Here is a 21,173-nt window from a genome sequence, read left to right as displayed (position 1 = left end):
TGAAAACATCCAGTGCTATATTGATGGAGATGTATTTTATGATAATTTATTTTTTTACATTTAAAATTTGAGCATTGATTGCTGAATAAATCAATGTGAAAAACATTCACGCTCTTGTGTTCTTGTGTCTTTTGTGACATGTACACGGCTATAGAATAGAAATATGTGGTTTTATATTTACATGCTCTTTAATATTTCATTAGTGTTCGTTAACGCATTTGAAGTAGAAAGCAAATACATAACCCTGATCTACAAATGTTAATCTCTTTAAATTGAAATATATATTTGTAACAATTATGTAGAAAATCAAATAGATGATTAGAATCAAAAGGTCTTCCCTTAGTAGCATAAATAAATGTTTATAAATTCAGAATTTTCTGCAGAAAGCCAATATAAAGCATTTTATTGAACCACAGTTATACTGTTTTGTGTTTAGTTGTGTTAGTGTTTTAAATTCGCTTTAATTTTGAAATTTGTATGGTAATTTAGTGTTTTCCTCTTTAATTTGAGTAAAGTAAAATAACCTAGGATTAAATCTGAATCATCAATGTGGAAAGAGGCTGTAAATTTAAAATGCATATCGACATAGGCATTCGGCGGGGGAAAAAACTCTGGCCGTTGGCCCCGGTGAGTCCCGGCGAGGGATGATCAAGCCCCAGAAACGACAGTGGAAATGCGGCTGGTCCTGGACAGCGCTAGCACACCTGATTCTCAATCGTGGAAATCCCTTAAAGTCACCATGAAACGGAAGTTGTGATTGACTTCTTTTCTGTATCGTGACGTGTATCCAAGTGAAATGGCTTCTGAAATTAGAAAAAATGTAGGGCGGGGCTTTATTTTGCCCTTCCCTTTTTGATTGGTTTGTTGTAAGTTGCACCTGGATGGGAGGGCTAAAAAAGCCTGGCCATTGGACAGTAAGTTTAGTCTAACCTCATCTTTGATGCTGACGTCATACGGTGAAGTGTTGTTATTGAGAGGGGAAGAGAGGAGCTTATACGTTTTGGATTAAAGAAAACAAGTGCAAATGAATTGATAATAATCACTGCAACACTGTGTAAAACACTTGGAATTTTCCTGTTTGATTGCATGGTGACTTTAAGGATTTTCATTACAACACATGGCAGATGCTCACCCTTTATGTACTGTACTCCTCATCCTTAGCTCAAAATGACCCCATATAACAAAAATAATTAAAACAATTAACGTTGAAACTTTAAGTCTAACTGATATTTATCTATATAAAGCCCATGTGAAAAAGTTAGTCATTTAGAAGTTTACCTGATTCCCGTAACAGTTTTTTGTAGTTTAGCATTTACTATCGGTGTGGTGACCTTTCTAGATACTAATGTTTTCAAATCTGACAGGTAAGCATACTAGAATGTTTACTAACTTAATAATACTACAGAATACTATAGTATTAATGAACAAAGTGGGGTAAATAATACTATAATATGCTACAGTGTACCGCAGTAAATACTCCTTAATATGGTAGCATGCATTAATATTATAGCGCTTGTTAATACTATGAAAAAATACTGCCGTGTTTAGAACAGTTTATCAGTAAACACAACAGAACACACGAACAAAGTGTAGTTATTACATACTACAATGCACTACAGTAAATATGAAGGTACATTACAGTAAGTTTGTTATGCAATAGGCACATAAAGCTGTAGTATACATGAACAAAGTGCAGTAATTACTTTAACATCCCGCAGTAAGTATACTTCAATATTTGTCATGTGGGTATATAGGTCAACTTTGCTCGCTTTACTTCTATGGCCCTCGCAATGAACCCAACAGTGTACAATGTTCTCCATCCCTTCATCACGACTCCAGCAGTCTGTGTCCAGTGTGGATCAGCGTGTAATGTTTGTTTGCTGGTTTCTAAGGGGAGGAGCAAGTCTTCTTCTCACTTCTCCAGCGCTCCACGCGCGCTCCATATTCCTCATCCTCCCTGCTGACGTCCCACTTCCGCATTCCTCGATCCTCCCGATCAAGGATCAGATGCAACGCTTCCCGCTCTTCAAGATCTACTCGCGACCTCGGCCTGACGTCAGAAAGGGACTCCATCCGCTCGCCACGGGACCCGAGTCAGGTACGAGCACGACTTTCAGCAACTTCTGCACGGGTTCGAGTCCGGACCCTGCGCTTTCCGCTGGGACGCGTGCGGAGACCTGCCGCACTCCCTTCACAGGCAGCACCCTTGACGCGCAATAATGCTGCACGTGAAGGGAGCTCGCGGGGTTTCGGACTCGCGCTCGGTGCCCTCAAACCCAACACGTTATAAAGCGCGAGACGTTAGTGCACGTTACGTGTCTTGTGCGTGACGTGCGGTCGCGTGTAAAGTTAATAACCCGTGCACGCGCAGATCTGTAGTTCTTTGCTCTTATCTCCATCGATATGCGAGGAGGATGATGACAGACTCAAGTTCACGTTACATAAGATGCACTTCCGGTCTGAGATCACAGGCACGTGCATTCCCACATTCATCTTTACGTCAGCTTGCTTTTTTAACGAATAATAAACAATCATTTCTATTTGTGTTTAATGTGCAGGCTATTCTTTCATATATCATTATCATATACATTTTTTATTGACTATAGTCATAACTTATCATTTACATTGCATTAGGTCATTTAGAACTTACCAATAAGCAACATGCTTTTGTTTAGGTAGAGTGCAGAAACATACAATGACAATTATACAAGAACACATTAAATATTTAAAATACATTTTAAACACTGATCAAATACAGAAAATGCTTTAAAGAGCCACTGAATGTTCCCCATTCTGAAAACCACCGTATATACTATAGTAAACTATAGTCATTTATTTTAATTCTCTAAAACAAGTAGGGTTTAGTTGACAAAACAAACAGAAGTGATATGAAAGATATATGTTCAGCTGCTGATAAGATTTCTCTCAATTGAGTTGAACACATGTTCTTATGAGTGAAAACACATGTGTTTCTGTGCAGACTGAGGCTGTTTCTGTTTGTATATCACTGATGATGTGTGTCATTGTGATGAAGGCATTTAAACCTGTCAGTACTGTACACAGGTGTGTTGTTTCCGCATTATAACAGAACTGTTATGCAACACTTTCACATTATTGTTTCAGATTCGATCGCCCACTTCTTTTATTATGGAAGTGAAACTCTTTTCCGAGCAGCTGAGGCAGATGAGTTCATTTATTTAGTTTTGACTGTGTAACTTGTAAATGCTCGCAGGGCTTGAGATTGAATCTGTATTTTGCAGCATCATACACACACTGAAGATATTGTCCAAATGCTTGAGTCCACTTTGAATGCTGGAGAGAAACAAAACATTTGCGGAATTTGAAGAAAATGCGAATTGAGAATACATGAATATAAAATAGCTTGTGTAGGCCATTTAGCAAACTCCTCAGAAGTTCTCCAATTCATGTACATGGCGACTCAAAAGCGTATATTACTCATTTAATCGCATATGATGAATCATCCAAACAAAAAGATACAGAGATGAATTGATCCGTTGAAGTTTTTGGCGCGTGTCCTGTTTTGCTTTTTCGTCTGAATCGTGTTTTTTCTTCAAAGCACATGGATGAATCGAGTCACTGGTCTTCAGAAATCTGGTTGTGATTAAATATGTCAAGATCTGTTTCCTGAATCGATTCTTCTCTGTGTTTTAAAGCCTGGATTTACGCTGAATGATTGTGAAATATTTCAAGTGTGTTATGGAAGGACATCTCAGGCACTTTTTTTTAATTTAGAAACTTTAAAAATGAGTCTGAAAGGGTGAAGAAGTATGACCAGAACATTCTGCAGAGTAAAATGGATCCCAGCATTTTGCTTTGCTTGGATCTTTTCCAGGATGCCCATGTAGTGAGTGTGTATTCGTCCGTTTCAAATGTGTTTTTAAAAGGTTGCTTGCATATATCTGTTAGTTTGTGGATGTGTTATTCGTCTGGTTTATGCAGAATTTAACACAGCCTTGATTTTCGCACGTTTTTATCTGTTGTCCATAATAACGTCTCGTCGGTCAGCTCATGTGTTTTCTATCGGTCCGCAGTGAAAGATCAGTTAGAGGGTGTGTAATAATGGAGTCAGATGTTAGTGCAGCACATGTCAATGTTCTCAGTCTGTAACCGTCGCTCTGTAGAGCTCTCCGGTGGACGTCTAAACAAAGAGAACACTGTTTTATTCTGTTTATTTTTCCCAATCCTTCGTGTCATTCCTTCAATACGCGCTTGTCTCGCCTGGTCTCTATGAAGTTTTGTTTGGAACTTGTGTGCTGAAGGTTTGGAAGACGGTGATTTTGAATGTGCAAATCATTTTTCCATCGGGTGCATGTGACTGCAGACCTCACGGACATCGTTGTTCATGTATGCTGGAACACATGTGAGAACACTCAGACTCATCTACTTACGCTGCTTCAAAGAGACAATCCTTTCATTTTCGAGGAAAAGTTTTGGCAAATTTGAGACAGTCTGTTTCATGGAGTTCACCACATTCATACAGTATGATGTGATATCTGTCTCGGTCTGACTGCAAGTCGCGTGCTGTGAGGATCGAGATCCTGTCCAGGTCTCAGGAGGAGTTACGCTGGTCTGAGGTTTGTCCGGCGGTTCTCGATTGGGTTTTTTCTTTCGGGGAGTCAGTGGCGTTGTCATGTTCTTTGCGGTCACATTCCTCAGCGCTGACACGGAGAACAGCAGCACACGGCTCTGGATGAGGAAACACGCAGGGGCGGATCTTGGCTGATGGATGTGATTCTTTCAGGGAAATGAGCCCGCGTCCAGTTCTGCGCTTCTCACAAAAACAACACAAATTCACTTTCCATTGTTACTGTAATTACAAGGTGTCTGGGGATCTAACGCGTTGCGTTCTAATGGATATGGTTTTAATTGTGGCTGTATATTAGACATGTAGACTACTGTATTTGAACCCTTTCCTCGCCAGAGTTCTAACAGAAAATGGTGTCAGTTCACCAGTATCAATCATAAAAAAACAATATAATCCCCAATAGATTTTGTTGTATAATATCAGCCTTATTCTAGCTCCATCGTTTCGATTGAATAATCAATCACATCATGATAATTGCTAAGACTTTTATCACAGTGAATGAATGTATAATTTAGTGCTTTCTAATATACAGTGTTATTGCATTATGGGATAGGGGTTGAGACTTCGTTAAATAAGAACATTTAAGCAGCTTTTATAAATGTGCTTTACCGGTGTACGTCTTGAGACAGAACAATGCCACTGACATATTTTAAGATGTGTTATTACAAGTGGTTGTCAGTAAGGAAGGATAGCTCAACCATGCCCTTTCTATTAAACTCGTCCTATAGTCAGATATATTCACTGTTGACAATAGCAACCCTTTCATATTCAGCGGGCCATGTAGATTTTTATTTATTTATTGCATTTAGGTCCTTCATTAGCGTCTGTTCCTGGGCTGCTATATGAAAGTCGTCCGCCATGTTGGAACAGTCAAGCATGTCTGTGTGAACACTCGAGAGCAAACTGACTGTGTGTCTGCCATAGTTACACCTCTATGAACATCAAATGTTGTGTCCTGTTGTAGATCCAAAAATAATGAACACAATACATCAAGACGAAGGTGTTAGCTCATAACACAACATCAAAATCATTACCATACTGTAGTTTTAAAAGCTGTAATATAAATACTTTATCAATACATATTAACATATTCTTACCTGTCAAAGGTCTTCCAGTTTTTCATGGATATGTGAAGCACACATGCTCTGATATCCGGTGCTTTCTGCTGGATGATCATTTGAACTCTACAATCATTTAGATTTTGTTGTGTTTTATTTAAGTTTATGACTAGCTGAATGAAACAAATGTCTTAAATGTGTAGTGCTGGATGATAGTTAGCAAATATTCACAATAAATGAACTGGTGGTGATATAAGGGATGAGTACTTCTTTTCTTCGTTTGGCTGTTATGTTTCTGTGTTTCACTTTCCTTTGTTTTCATATTTCAAATATTTTGAGAGCGTTCAGACTAGGGGTGTAAAATTGGCTTTATAGGACTAGGTGTTATAATCCCACTATTTCAGCACAGTTGAATTGCCCAATTGGACATTTCCCACACCTTATGCATGACAGGGGGAGCAGTCAAGAATATGAATAGAGGAAATAAGGTATGAGGTTATACTGGGTTCGTTGGGTAGGCATTCTTGTCATGATTCTGCCGCATAATGTCATGTTTCTCCTGGTTTAGTGGCTGGATCATGACAGAGTCTCATGTTTTGTGTGGAGAGAGGCATTTATGGTCCTTATGGCCTTCCATACACTCTCTCCTGTCTCGTCTCTGTTCCCATCCTCTCGTTCCCTCTTAATTGATTCATGCCCTTCACCTGTTCCCCTCTTGATTTGGTCCCTTACTTAATGCCCTTGTGTCTTCTGTCTTGTGCTGGTTCATTGTGGTTGTGTGGTGAGTTCTTGTAGTCTAGTTTAGTGTAGTTAATGTTTAAAAAGGTTAATTTAGTCTTGTTGGAGTTTAGATAATCTTAGTCCTGTTTTGTTATTATATTCCCATGTTTTGTTCTGTTACCCCCTCGTCGGTTTTGTTTTGTCATTTTATTATTAAAGTCTCTGTTAACACCTTACCCGCTGTCTGCACCTGGGTCCTCTGTCCGTTACTCACCCCCGTGATCATGACAGAATGAACCAGCCCTCACAGGACTCAGCAGACAGAGGGATCGTTGCGGCAGCAGTCAAAGCAGCCGGTTACAGGGTTGAGATTGCCAGGTTCCTGCTCAGGGCCGATGCCTGCTGGACTCCCCATCAAGTTGCTGCTCCTTAAGGAGTGCCTTCTGTCATGATTCTGTCGCATCATGTCATGTTTCTCTTGGTTTAGTGGCAGGATCATGACAGAGTCTCATGTGTGTCGCATTGTTACAACTAATGTCATCAGGCAGCCCATGCTGTGTCCATCCACCTCAACCACAGCCATTGGGTTCTTCTTTCCGCACCACTGGTCAGTTCTTGATTATCCTCCAGGGCTCGACGTTAACGCCTGTCCAGGACAAGTGAATGTTTTGTATGGGTAAGTTAGAGAGAATTTTACTTGCCCAACCAGAAATCTTTATTTATAACAGTGTTACGAAAAAGTCGGTCTGTGCTAAGAAGTGCATTAGACAGAGCTGCATGTTTGTGTGAATTGCGTTTGTGGTGATTGTGCTTGTTTGAGTGTCACAATAATCAATGGCGCCAATGGTTAATTATATGGAGTCCATATAACTAATGTAAGATGCTTACGGAGAATCCTGTTATTGAAATATGTAATCTGGCTGTTCTGGGTGTCTGAGTGAATGAGGTGCACAGATTAACATAGTACACGAGTAATAATTTATAAAATAACATGAGGATATGATATGAACACAAGAACTTCATCTCCAGAGTTGCTCTGAGAGTTTATTTTACGAGTATTTTACTGTTTAAGTGAAGCTATCATCAAGCAGACAAAACTAAACTCAAAAGTCTTTCTGACAACCTGTCAACATAAAAGTCCTGTAAACTTGAAAACTCAGACTAGAAAATACTTTAGTATTTGCCAAAGTAAATTGTAGAAACCTTGTAGTAAATTAATAAACTGTAGTAAACACTTTAGTAAACCATAGGAAGGTTCAAATGCACTGAAGCAGTGGTTCTCAAATTTGTCAGATCAAGTACCACCTTTAATAAAATTGGTTGTTCCAAGTACCACCAGAAAATCACATGAATAAATACTTAAATTAATAGTAGAGCTGTGATGCTTTATCTTTACATGTATTATTTATAATAATTATTAACAATACAAAACACTTTTTATATACCAGCTGTTTTCAAACTATAGAACATGTTCCAAGTTAGTCATCAGTAATAGTGAACACAAACACTTTTTTGTGGTGCACTGTAAACAGGGCTTTGTAAATGACTTTTGTGGGGGATTTATTAACTTTATGGGGACTTCCAGAAAGACTACAAACCTATATTAAAGGCAAACAATGTGGAAAGGATATTTAACAAATAAATACACGTAAACTTAAACATCAAGAGAACAGCTGTAAATAACAAACAGAGACTTTTGTCAAAAACGGGCGCGTCGAAACTAAATAGCAACGCGTGCTTCATTGATTTAACCTCGAGGAGATAGAATTGGCACTTTACAGCAATAACAGCAGCTTTAAGCAGCGGCTCAAGTGCAGAAATACATAAGAAACTTAATTTGCACCCAACTCTTCGGAAGTGAGAGAGTGAGGGTCTATGCTTGAGCTGCCCGTCATGCGTCTGAGTTACATCCACAAGTGAGAAAGTAAGTTTGTCATCGGGCCAAAAAAATTATTCTCCGCTAGATGACGGGCCGGACTGTAGTCAAAGGATACTACTGCTTGCTTTTGTTCTACAGCAATGATGGGGAGTGATAATACATTTAGATGGCCCCAGAGGACACTAGGTAAACGCCTTTAAGAAAACTTGATTGGAATCTTCAGCCTCCGCTGCCAAGTTGGCATTCTGGAGATTCTTTCTTTCAAATGCTTCATTAATGGCATTTCCCAAGGTCCAGTCAACTCAACTATGAGGACTGTCCTACCGGAGCTGGACCACAGAACCATGTCCGGCCGCAGGTTGGTCGCTGCGATTTCCAAGGCAGACCTGAATCTGGGGTTAAGGGCTTGGCCCGCGTTTTCGGTTCCCTCGATGTAGCTTTTCGCCATGTGGGTGTGGTTGATCCCAAACCACGCCCCCCTCAGGCATATTGAACTTGTCCCACGATGTCTTCATGTCTGAGGGATGCCTCTGCATCTCCTACCGCTGTTGTTGGGTTCCATTTCCTCCTTTTCACTACTGTTGGAGCAGCATCTCTTACACAGGGATCACAGGATTCTTTGAGCGTCATCTCTAACCTTGTTTTGGTGCATTTATATTCCTCCACAAGGCTTGAAATGGGAAGCAAAAGAGCTTCATTCTCTATTTGATAAGGCATCTTGGTAGCCAAAGCCATTTCCTCACTTGTGTACTCACCAATCTCTCCAGGTTTTTGGTGTGAGACACTGTAAACTCATACATTGAAATTGGCCAGATCAGGCGTTCCAACAAGCCATATTGGAAGCATATATAGTCAACGATTAATCACATCCAGTATAAACATTTGAGTTTATATAATATATGTTTGTGTACTGTGCATATTCATTTTGTATTTAAAGACACAAGCACATACGTGTATATATTTAAGAAAAATATTAAAATCAGCAAACATTTATTGGTAAACATAAATAAATCTAATCTAAATATCAAAATATCTTCTAAATATAATAAATGTATGTAATACTAAATTAATATGTTTTGATGGCTTTTTTATGTTAATATTTTTATCCATTTTATTATATGCTACTGTCATTTTATTTTTTATATTGCTATACAGGTTTACTTTTTTAGTTATAAGTTATTTGGTAAAATTATTGGGGGGACTTGCTGGGGACTTGCAATTATTGGTTATTATTATTTTCGGTTATTAATTTAATTATAAATTAATCAGTTATAAATTAGTGCCTTAACGTTTCTAACATTTAATGTATTCATATAATTTTTTAAAACCTATGTTTTATTCGATTTCAATTAAGTTTTGATCACTTTAATGACCCTATTGTGAACAATGTATTGTGCCGATTATTGATCTTGTTCTGTTGTCCAGGTGTGGTGACGGGTGTTTGTGACATGATGCCCGGGCAGATTCCTGACCCCTCAGTGACCGCCGCCTCACTGGCCAGCCTGGGACCTCTGGCGGGCATCTCTGCCACCACATTAACTGACCAGCTGAAATATGCCGACCTCTGCAACCTCGGAGCCATGCTGTCCCCTTTTCATCTGCTTGGCAAACTGAAACGACCGCTGCCCATTAAAGCTGAGGTTGTTTTTTGTATAATGTTGTGTTTTTGTACTGAAGTAGCATATAGACATATATAGATAGTTAAATATGTATTTGTTTATATAAAGCAGATTGCTGGTGGTGTTGTCTTATGTGTGTACACATCTGGTTACACAATATATAATACTAACAGAACTGCAGTGACTCCATCTAGTGGTCTGAGAATCACTGTAAACATCACACACGCTGGCTCTGAGATGAACTTTAGTATGTCTAAAAATCCCTTCACACTTGCTTCCTGAACACAAACAAAACTGTGATTACAGCACAAATGAAACATAAATCAGCAACATGGTTAGACCATTGCTAAATATATCATATGAAAAATGCTGCCCACAATAGAACAAAAGGCGTTCATATTTAACTAAATGTAGCCTATATGTAACAACTAATGTCTTGTACCATGTAGCAACCAATTTTTTCTTCAAATCCTGTGATGCTTTGAGTGCTTTTTCAGACTCGTTCCACTATTAAAGGAGTAGTTCACCTTCAATTCTGTCATCATTTACATGACTTTCTTTTTTCTTTACCGATCCGATACCTGAATTCTGAGTATCGGCCTATACTGATCCCGATACATGCACTGTTATTTCCTGATCAATGTAGAATTACATATCTTTTATTGCCGTAGGTGAAAACTACTTACACATAGGTTTATTATTAGTGTTTTCACTTAAATGTTACTTCACTACATTATAAAGCATGTATTATACTTCTTAGTCCGCCACATTGCTGTGTAGCTGGAGTAGATTTAAATCTACCACTTTCTTTTACTCTCATAAATATGTGAATATATGAATTGTGATCCAACGTTGGCTTCCACTATTTTTTCTGTCTGAAAGTAATTCTTATTGTAAAGATCTTGTTGAATTAATTTAATTGATTATACTCTGAAACGTACATAAATATAGTATATATACCTTGAATGTTGATGTTTTTGCTCGTACAGAGAGACGAAGAGGAAGAACGCAGGAAAAGAAGAAGAGAGAAAAACAAAGTGGCAGCAGCCAGATGTCGAAATAAAAAGAAGGAGAGAACAGAATATTTACAAAGGGTCAGTATATGCTCTATTGTATAGTATGAATTCTATATGCTGCAGACCGCTATGTGCTTGAAATGTTCCCGTACTCTATATGCTCTAGTACTCTTATGCTCCAGTACCCTATACACTGCAGTACCCTACATGCTCCGGCCCCTTTATATGCTTGATGTGCTACTGTTGTACCCCATACAGTATGCTCCAGTACCCTGTACACTCCAGTACCCTAAACACTGCAGTCCTCTATACGCTCTGGTACCCCATATGCTTTAGGATTCTATACGCTCCATTACCCTATACGCTCCAGTACTCTGTACACCTTACATTTAGTCATTTAGCAGACGCTTTTATCCAAAGCGACTTACAAAGAGTTCAGGGAGTAATAAGCGATATGTCATATACAATAGGTGCTAATACAAAGTTACTAGTTTCAACATAAGCCAGACCAAAACCTGTTGAGAGAAACCGTTTTTTTTTTTAATTGTCTGTCAAGTATTCACAGAAGAGATGGGTTTAAGTCGTTTTTTGAAGGTTGTGAGAGATGTGGTTGACCGGGCCGAGTTAGGAAGAATGTTCCGTCAGGATGGAGTTGTGAACGGGATTGAGCGGGGATGAGATTTGCAATACAAGATGCCGCTCGTTTTCTGAACGCAGGGTTATTGATGGGGTGTTGGAGGGTGTGGAAGTATGCCGGTGCAGTACCTTAATACCCTATATGCCTCAGTACCCTATACACTGCAGTCCCCCATACGCTCTGGTACCCTATATGCTTCAGGATCCTACACGCTTCAGAACGCTATGCGCTCCAGTACCTATACGCTGCAGTACTCTGTGTACTCCAACAGTCTCTCACTGAGTTTGTGAATCAGCTTTCATCTCTTGAGTTGCAGGAATCGGAGCGTCTGGAAATGATGAACTCCGAGCTGAAAGCACAGATTGAAGAGCTGAAACATGAACGGCAGCAGCTTATCCTCATGCTCAACCGTCATCGGCCCACCTGCATCGTGAGGACAGACAGCGTCAAGACCCCCGAGAAGGAGAGCAACCCCCTCTTGGAGCAGCTGGAAGTCAAATGAGAAACATCCACACAAACACACAATTACACATGACTGTTTACAGGTGAGCTCATCGCCAGCTAGATCAAGCACTTGACTCGAAGCACTTGGACATTTTAGGAAAGAGAGAGAGAGACTCCTCTCTGCCCCGTGACGTTGGAGATTAAACATACACTCACAGCCTCATTACATTTGGGCTGCATGTCAGCAGTCACAAAACTTTTGTAGGATTGTTTATCTTGTTTCATGTGCGGTCATAAAGTGCCTTATATGTTCGACCATAAGTTCATTTAGTTCAAAAGGAATCTGATCGCCGATGTTGAAAAGGATGGTTGGATGCGCATCATGATAACTGATGATTCTACACGGACGGTCCTCATTGTCATGTACTTCACTGTTTACTGCCTTCAGTTTCTTTATTATTGTTTTTCTGACGCAGGCGTCATGTATGCACATATGTATGAACTGTTTACATCTTGCCAATTTATTATAGTTATATACTATATATATGTTTTTATACTTCCTTGTACATTACATGGACTTATCACTAGATGTGATACATTTTATGCAACAATTTCATAACCCATGTTGCTGTGATTTACTCAGTTTGTTGTATGGCTGTGAAAACTGCAAGAAATTATTAAACAAGTGATTCTTGTAGAATGTTATTTTGTGAAATCTTTGAGTTGGACAGATTTAAGTACAATTTCATTTTTGACAAAAGTTAATGGCTTTTCTCAGGAAAAAGTGCAATAGATATATTTTACATAAACATATAATTTTTACAAAGTTAGTGTATTAATGAATTACACAATCTGTTCTGATTCATGGGAACACATTTAATATTGATAACCACGTGCAGCAATTGACCAATCAGAATCAAGTTTACCTGAGAGTTGTGTAATAAAATAGAGTTGTGTATTATAACAAACATAAAAATATAGCTGCAAGCAGCAATGACAGGGTCAAGTCCAACATGAAACAAAAGGACATATATGTGGACATTTCTGATCATGAGTATTTAAAAGCACATCTACAAACATAAGTAGTGGCACTTAGAACACAATATAATGGTGGCGCTGTCACCAAACTTTTGTGAGGTGAACAAGATTTGCCAATGATGACACTTACTGTTACACAGCAGGCTTCCTCTCCACCTCCTCTCCACCACCGTAGGACAAAGTCACCAGCATATTAACCAGCTCAAACTCAACATCCCATCATACCATTCACCTGGAACTGATTGCATTCACACCTGCAGCTCATCTACACTCATCCATATAAGTCCCACTTACCCTCAGTTCATCGTGAAGCAGGGCTGGACTGGGACAAAAAAAGGGCCCTGGCATTTTTACTCAGACCGGCCCACCACAATGGGTCGGACACAACCAACCAGTACACCATCCTTGCGGTCCCTGTAGATATGCATATCTACTGTTCCATTCCCCCAAAAACCTACAGAGCTGAGAACTAAGTGCCATGGACCAGTGTACTCACTCTCTCTTGACTGACTCCCTGGTGATAGACCTACACCTACTTGTGGTGTGATTCGCGCAAATTGAGCGTTAGTAAGGGAAGCCAAACAATCCAATAGTGGGATGAGACAGCGGGGTATTACAGAGCTCGCGCCGCGCTGACATGTCATCTGCGCGATTCAATTTCCTATCGCCAACCGATGGGCAGCGTGGCACCAACCAATCCGCTGCACTGACCAATTAAAACATATACAATGTTCATTTGGCGCCACTCATTTACATTTTACCCATAAACCTCTGCTATTATTAACATAAATAATTGAGGTAAAATGGCTAGGCGCAAAACGTACTACAATAATAAAATAAATTACCTGAACATGTAAACTGTCCTATATAATTTCCAGGAGGTTGGCGTGCTCCTCAAGACTACGATATTGGAAGTCATTGAAGTTTCTGCTTTGTACAGGTCTTTCCGTAGCCGCTATAGTATAGAGTCTATACATATGTGCAGTTCTTCAAAGTATCGATGCAAAACACTACCGTTTACTTGTACACTATTAAAGATAATAATAAAAAAATATTATGCATTTCATCCTGATTTCCTTTTTTCTTCTGTAGGGAAAAACTGATAGACTTGTGTAAATGTAAACAAATGTAAATGTTTTTAAGGAATTGAGGGGTTTCTTTATTGTACATTTGAGTGTACGGTTTGCGCTGTTTAAATAACGTGTGCGCTGACGAGGTGTCATCTGGCTGGGCGATTGAATCGCGCAGATGACATGTCAGCGCGGCGCGAGCTCTGCAATACCCGCTGTCTCGTCCCACTTTTGGATTATTTGGCTTTCCATAGTTCGCGCGAGTTGAAAAATCTGAACTTTGGCGAAAATTCTCGCCGCGTTTACGAACCAGGAGCTTGCTCTAGTAGGGACGTGATTATGACATAGCGAGCGGAGGTAGGAATCCAAAACAACAATGAAGGACTGCGCCTCTGAAGCATTTGATGGACCCAGACATGGCGCCGAACGAGTCTACGTCGTTCTTCAGCCTTCCATAGCACATAATGCGCAGCTATCCTCTCAACTAAACCCATGTCCGCCATTTCGCAATTAGACGGGCGCCGCCTGACAGAAGCCCCTCCATGACGCGAATGAAGTGAGTAAAAGCAAAATGTTGAACCGTCCAACTAGACGCTAATAGCGTGATTTACTGCGTTTGGTGTGAACACTCTATAAGACACTGACTGCATCTGACACGAGAAACTGGGGGGGGTGGAGTCTGTTAAGAGATGATTGGGCCAGCCCAGTGTCAGTATGGAAAATGAACCAATGGGCCGCTGTCCCTGCTTTATGGGCCGGTCGTTGGCCGATTAAAAAAATATAATATTATATTATATCGGCCCCCAAGTGCGTCGGCCCACCGGGCATTTGCCCGGTATGCCAGATTACCAGTCCAGCACTGTCGTGAAGTATTGCATTGCCCTGGCGTAAAATTTCTGAGTGGTTTATTCATTGTGTTTGCTAATCTGTTATTGACCTTGGATTGTTTATATCGACTTCTGATTCTTCTGCTACCTGCCTCGACCCGGACTGTTATATCGACCTCTGATTTCTCACTTCGGCTCTGGGATTATCTCCGTTGTTCTGTCTGTCCCTGATTTACCTTGCCTGTTGATTGTTCCAAATAAAGCTGTAAATGGATCCTGCTGTGTCCGCCACATCATTACACTTACGGTTCAGAAGTTATGATAAAAGTGTATGTGAAACGTTGGACTGTTGGTGGCACTAAAGGGATTGAGGTAGAGACTCCAAATTTCTGAATGATTTTGTTTCTTGCTTTTATGTTCAAACTAATTTATTAAATTCAGGTAATCTCTGATCAACCAGTGATTACGACACTGACCCACATATACACCATAAAACCTAAACCATTCACAGTCCACGAGAATTCAGTCTTTGTTACACTTTCATGTAATTCACATCACCCGCTGTAACAATCACTTTATAAGGGCCACTAAACATCACTTAACATGCAATACAAACATTTCAATATAAAACACAATCGTCTATAAAACCAGGCGAGAAGCTTGAGGTTTGTGGTTTTTAAAAGACCTCAAAGGTATGTTAATGAGTTTGTTCTTTTAGAATGACACAAGTTACATGTTCAGTCTTAGACAACATTACATCCCATCACCAGGGCCCGGTTTTTCAAAAGGTTTAATCCGGATAAAATAAATCCGGATTTAGTAATTTTTTTTTTGCAATCTGTGATCACGTAATCCATCTTACTTTTAGAGCCAGTTTTTTAAAGCAACATCGGATTGAATCAATCTGATCTGGATAGGAACTTTTCAGGATCACCAAATCTGGATAACCGGTGCTCAAACAGGATAGGAAATCACAATGTAGAACTATAGATATGTAAAGAGCAACAAGTAGAATAGCCAGTGTGGGGTTAATATAAGTTTATTATTTATTTTTATTTGAAATGAAAACACACACATTTTCTTTTGGGGAATATGCCCAATACTATTGGAGCAATCGACTGCACACATGTGCATATTCAAGCACCTCGTGAGAATGAATGGGAGTTTATAAACAGAAAGGGGAGGCACAGCATCAATGTCCAACTTGTGTGTGATGCTGACCTCATCATCACCAACTGCGTTGTCAAGTGGCCTGGGTCTGTCCATGATGCACGCATCCTGAGGGAGAGCGCTCTATATAGAGACCTCCAAACCAACCGACCGGACGGCATAATATTAGGAGACAGTGCCTACCCACTTCTACCATGGCGGATGACTCCTTTTCTAACAGCAAATACACCGGTGCAGGCACGCTTCAACACTGCTCATTGCAGAGCAAGATGTGCAATTGAGTGTCAGTTGTTTCTTAATCACGTGATGAGACGTGACTTACGTACATAATGACGTACGGAGATAGAAGAAAGTTGAGTAAAGAAAGTTACGGATTCACTACTCTCGTGTGGCCTGGATTATTCTTAAATCATCTTTTCAATACCACACATAGTGGAGCGGCTAAGTGCTTATGTTTGGCAGAATCGTTCAGTTTATGATACAAGCGTGAAAATTGGCATGAGCAGTCTCCATGGGTCACTTGACAAGAAAATTGTCCGAGCCACTTGAAATTTCAAGATGGCGGCCATTTTTTCAAGATGGCCGACACCTTAGTGGAGCAGTTAAGTGATATAGTGGTTTATTTGGTGATACAAGCATGAAAATTGGCATCCGCAGTCTCTGTGGGTCACTTGACAATAAGCCACCCACAGCTACTTGAAATTTCAAGATGGCGGCCATTTTTCAAGATGGCCACCACCTTAGTGGAGCAATTAGGCTTAAGAAATCATTTAGTTGGTGATACAAGCATGAAAATTGCCATGAGCTGTCTCAAAGGGTCATTTGACAGGAAACCGCCCATACAGCAACATAGAATTTCAAGATGGCAGCAATTTTTCAGGATTTCTGCCGCCCACCATGTGGATCTTGAAATGATACATTTTCTCATAGAAATGTATTGGTTTCCTCAAAAGACTCTGTCAAGAGAGGTAGTTTGACTGTGTTTTGTCTGACTCCTCACCCATGACCTGTCCAGTTTGGTAAAGCCTGTCAGGAGTTGCCTCCCACTGGCATAGCTCTCAGGGTTCATTGAGGTACACAAGCTCCCTTACCACGACAAGGTAACAGTCACAAGGGAGGTTTTTTTTTGTTTTTTTTTGTTTTTTTTAAACTAACAGTTATTAAACATGTCAAATTAATACTGAGAGGTGGGGAAACAAAAATAAGATTAATCAATTAGCACAGTTGTGGTGCTGAACGGACAGTGCACCAAACAAAAAATTGAGCAATACTGAATGTCAATAAGAACAGATCCAGAGGCAACAGCGACTCTGGCTGACACAGCCATGGAACCATGACAAACAGAAAGTATCTCAAACAATACTAAGGAACTAAACAGAAAATGTCACAGTGATAGTCTGGTGACAAAATAAAACATGTTGCGCCGATGTGGCGAGGGGAAGCCGAGCCATAGGCCTACACCAGAAAACATAGAGGACTAACACTGGCAAAAGAAACATGCAAATAGGTTCTAGCAGGGGCAACTACACAAGCATGTGCAACTGAGTCCATATCTGAAGCACTTACACCTTCCAGTACATGCCTTGTTGCACCCACATTTTGTCAACTCCCAACAACTCTCTGCAATAGGTGGAAGTGGAGTCCAGAAGACTTTCCACTCTTCGTCCATTTTAACCCATCCCCAGTCGGATGGGCTCGGCATTTGTGGATGTCGCTTCAATGCCTGTCCCCACACGTATCCAGCCTCATAAGAAGCACGTTTGGCATGCTCTTTGAGTGCTGCTTGAGTTGGTGGGATCAAGTCATATTGTCTTTGCTTTCTGGCAAAGAGATCAAGCCTGGCCTCGTTCACAGTGGTGACATCGCTGGACCTGTCATACATTAGCACAACAAATCTCTCCAAAGCTTGCAGGTCACTATCCTCCACTGCAAAGGGACATTTGCTGAGTCTTGCAAATGTGTTTGAGACCTCATCACAAACGTCCCATGTATTCCAGGCAGACTTCTTTGATTTGCCATGGAAGGATGACACAATGTCACAACCACTGAAGGCATGGAAGAAGAGGATACCACGTGTTTTCTCTGGTCCTATGGCTGAAACCACCTCATGTATAGGGATCCATCTTGTCTTCTCTCCTTTGCCAAACGTCACCCACATTTTCTCCAGGCCAAGTTGCATCAAAGACGGCATAACAGAAGTGGCTATGATTAAAATGTCTGTGTCATTGGCATCAATCATCAGGGATTTGTGTCCTTGTTTCACTGCATGCTGGGCATGAAGGAAAATACGCGTGTCTGCCTCTTCATGACTACACGGGGCTACTGCATCCAGGTTAGTAGTTTGGTTGCTAACAGCATCTTCTCCCTTCGTCACAATGACTATATTGGCTGTTTTCATTTCTGTTACTTTATCAGCAATGAAATGGAATAATTCCTGCTTGTTGTTTTCATCCCGTAGGAAGCTTTGCCAGTTTGACGGAGTTTTGCCTGTGCCCGTTACTCTCCTTCTGATTGCTTTTCCCCGTTTTGACCTTGCCTCAGACTTCAGACTGGACTTCCAGTAAACATCGAACACAATGTCCGTCCGCTTGTATGTATGGCTGTATGTCTCTATTCTTGGAAGTATGTAATTTATTGCATATTCATCAAACGTCTTGCTTGAACGTGGTGGCAGTGTATTCACCATAGCTGATCCATCCACTATAAGAATATCTGTTTCTGGCTTTTTTTCTGGCAATGTCACTTTCGCTTGTAGTAAATCAGCCATGTGTGATTTGGTACACGTGTGGAGTTTCCCTCCATCACTGAGAGAGGCGGGAGCTGATTGGTTCTCATGCATGAAGAACTCTTGTAAGTCACACTGCCTGTTCTGGCAAGAGATGAATAGTCGGGAGAAAAGTTGGTAGTCACCCTTAAGTTCCATCATCTTGGAGTTTGTTCCACTGACAACTGGCTTGTGCTTGAAGAAAGTTACCATATTCTTCTTGATAGGCTTGTAGAAAGAGCATGGACTGTCAAGGCTCTGTAGATCTGTCACAAAAGACTTGAACTGTTCTTTGCCTTGTTGGTGATGTACTGCTATCAGCTCAGCTGAACTGACATCAACAATGTCCTTTGTGTCCAACACAAGCAGATCAGAGTGTTTTCTTGTCAAGCAACCCTGAGAGACTGCTCATACCAATTTGCATGTTTATGTCACTAACTAAACAATTATATCGCTTAACTGCTCCATTTAGGTGTCGGCCATCTTGAAAAATGGCCGCCATCTTGAAATTTCAAGTAGCTGTGGGTGGCTTATTGTCAAGTGACCCACAGAGACTGCTCATGCCAATTTTCATGCTTGTATCACCAAATAAACCACTATATCACTTAACTGCTCCACTAAGGTGTCGGCCATCTTGAAAAATGGCCGCCATCTTGAAATTTCAAGTAGCTGTGGGTGGCTTATTGTCAAGTGACCCACAGAGACTGCTCATGCCAAGTTTCATGCTTGTATCACCAATTAAACCACTATATCACTTAACTGCTCCACTAAGGTGTCGGCCATCTTGAAAAATGGCCGCCATCTTGAAATTTCAAGTGGCTCGGACAATTTTCTTGTCAAGTGACCCATGGAGACTGCTCATGCCAATTTTCACGCTTGTATCATAAACTGAACGATTATATCACTTAGCCGCTCCACTACATTGCATGCATCACTAATAAATATTCTAAAAGAAAAATATTTTTGATTGTGATGAATATATATATCAATCAGTGACAGAATAAAATTGATTGTTTTTGGTCAATTTTGACAGCGGTTTGGAGGATTATTTTATGAGGCCAAACTCTTTCTACTTTGCTGTAGACCTATACTGAAAGGCTGAATACGTTAAAGCCCACCTAATCACTGTAGCCTGATGGATGAACAAATAAAATTAAAACCTTATGAATAAATAGGATATATTGTAAGATACTGAATGATCCAAATATAGTATTATTTGATAAATCTTTTAAGTTTTCATTACATTTTGGGCATGAAATCCACGCTGAATCCACCCATCTGATGGGATCAGTTTAATCCAGATATTTTGGATCGAAGTGATCCAAATCCTACAAAAAAGTTCAGAAAAACCCAAACTAAAGGTTTGATCCGGATCAAAACCAAGATTGGATTACGTGATTTAATCCGATTACGTAATCCGTTTTTCTTTTGAAAAACACATTTTCAAGATTTGATCCATCCGTTATCCAAAATCCTAGTCGATTACTTTTGAAAAACCGAGCCCAGGAGATCAAAAGCAGAAAAAAGATGCAGACTGTTGGGCCTCCAAACCTCACAGACCACAGGCATTTGCATCCTTTTATACAGTAAAACATGACATTATACAAACAAAATGATGACGGCCAGATAAATAAGATCAGAACCTACCTGTCCCTGAACACACCGGTGTAAGCGATCTAAAAAAAAGTCATTGGATTCACTTAATTTTTTGTGATATTTTACTTTACTTATAAAACTATGTGCAAAAATTTAACGCAAAATAATGAAGTTATATTTACTTAAAAAACTGTTTACAAATTCTTGACTCATGTGTGCAAATTAACACAAAATATAAATGAATCCTATTAGCTGTTTTTTTCAGGGACGGTACCAAACGCAGGTCAAGTTGGACTTTTGTTTGGGCTTGTCAGTATTTGCTCATGTTAAATGATTTATCATTGTCCGAGTCTCGTGTACAGATCTGACGTAAATATACGAACACAAGTTGGTCTAAAATATAACCATATGCGAGGAAAATATAAATAATATAGAATTTTATATGTGTATTATTATTAACAGAAGAAAAATGCTTTATTGCTTTATATTACCAGAGTTATAGTTGAAAACTGACAGTTTGTCATGATTGATTCCTTATTTATTGCCCTTGTGTCTTCTGTCTTGTGCCGGTTCATTGTGGTTGTTCGGTGAGTTCCTGTGTGGTGTGTTAGTCTTGTTTAAGTGTAGTTAGTCGTAGTCCTGTCTTGTCTTGTTTTCAGTTGTTTCTGAAAGTTGAATGCTGTTCAACCAGTTTCAGTCTATTTATGTACTGTAGAAAGACTCAAGCCC

General features: G+C 40.0%; 1 protein-coding gene across 2 annotated transcripts; it reads left to right on the top strand.

The window, feature by feature from the left end:
- The first annotated feature begins 1,968 nt into the window (after positions 1-1,968).
- On the top strand, positions 1,969-12,683 carry LOC306895626 (jun dimerization protein 2-like). 2 transcript variants are annotated; one of them, XM_079459004.1, is made up of 4 exons: positions 1,969-2,098; positions 9,689-9,903; positions 10,872-10,976; positions 11,852-12,683. In XM_079459004.1, the coding sequence occupies exons 1-4, from the start codon at positions 2,008-2,010 to the stop codon at positions 12,035-12,037; spliced, it is 597 nt and encodes a 198-aa protein (XP_079315130.1). In that variant the 5' UTR covers positions 1,969-2,007; the 3' UTR covers positions 12,038-12,683. The 2 variants fall into 2 exon arrangements, with proteins under 2 accessions (XP_079315130.1, XP_079315129.1); XM_079459003.1 differs by having other exon boundaries at positions 2,000-2,098; positions 11,831-12,169.
- The last annotated feature ends 8,490 nt before the right edge of the window (positions 12,684-21,173 follow it).

Source organism: Barbatula barbatula (genome assembly GCF_947034865.1).
Source record: "Barbatula barbatula genome assembly, chromosome: 6".
NCBI lineage: Eukaryota > Metazoa > Chordata > Actinopteri > Cypriniformes > Nemacheilidae > Barbatula > Barbatula barbatula.
The sequence above is the reverse complement of the archived record's forward strand: the minus strand, read 5'-3'. Positions and strand labels throughout refer to the sequence as shown.

Coding starts and splice junctions, on each gene's coding strand:
- LOC306895626 (XM_079459003.1), top strand. CDS start 2,008: ATGCAACGCTTCCCGCTCTTCAAGATCTACTCGCGACCTCGGCCTGAC. Junction 9,904..10,871: donor CGCTGCCCATTAAAGCTGAG/GTTGTTTTTTGT, acceptor TTGCTCGTACAG/AGAGACGAAGAGGAAGAACG. Junction 10,977..11,830: donor GAACAGAATATTTACAAAGG/GTCAGTATATGC, acceptor TTTGTGAATCAG/CTTTCATCTCTTGAGTTGCA.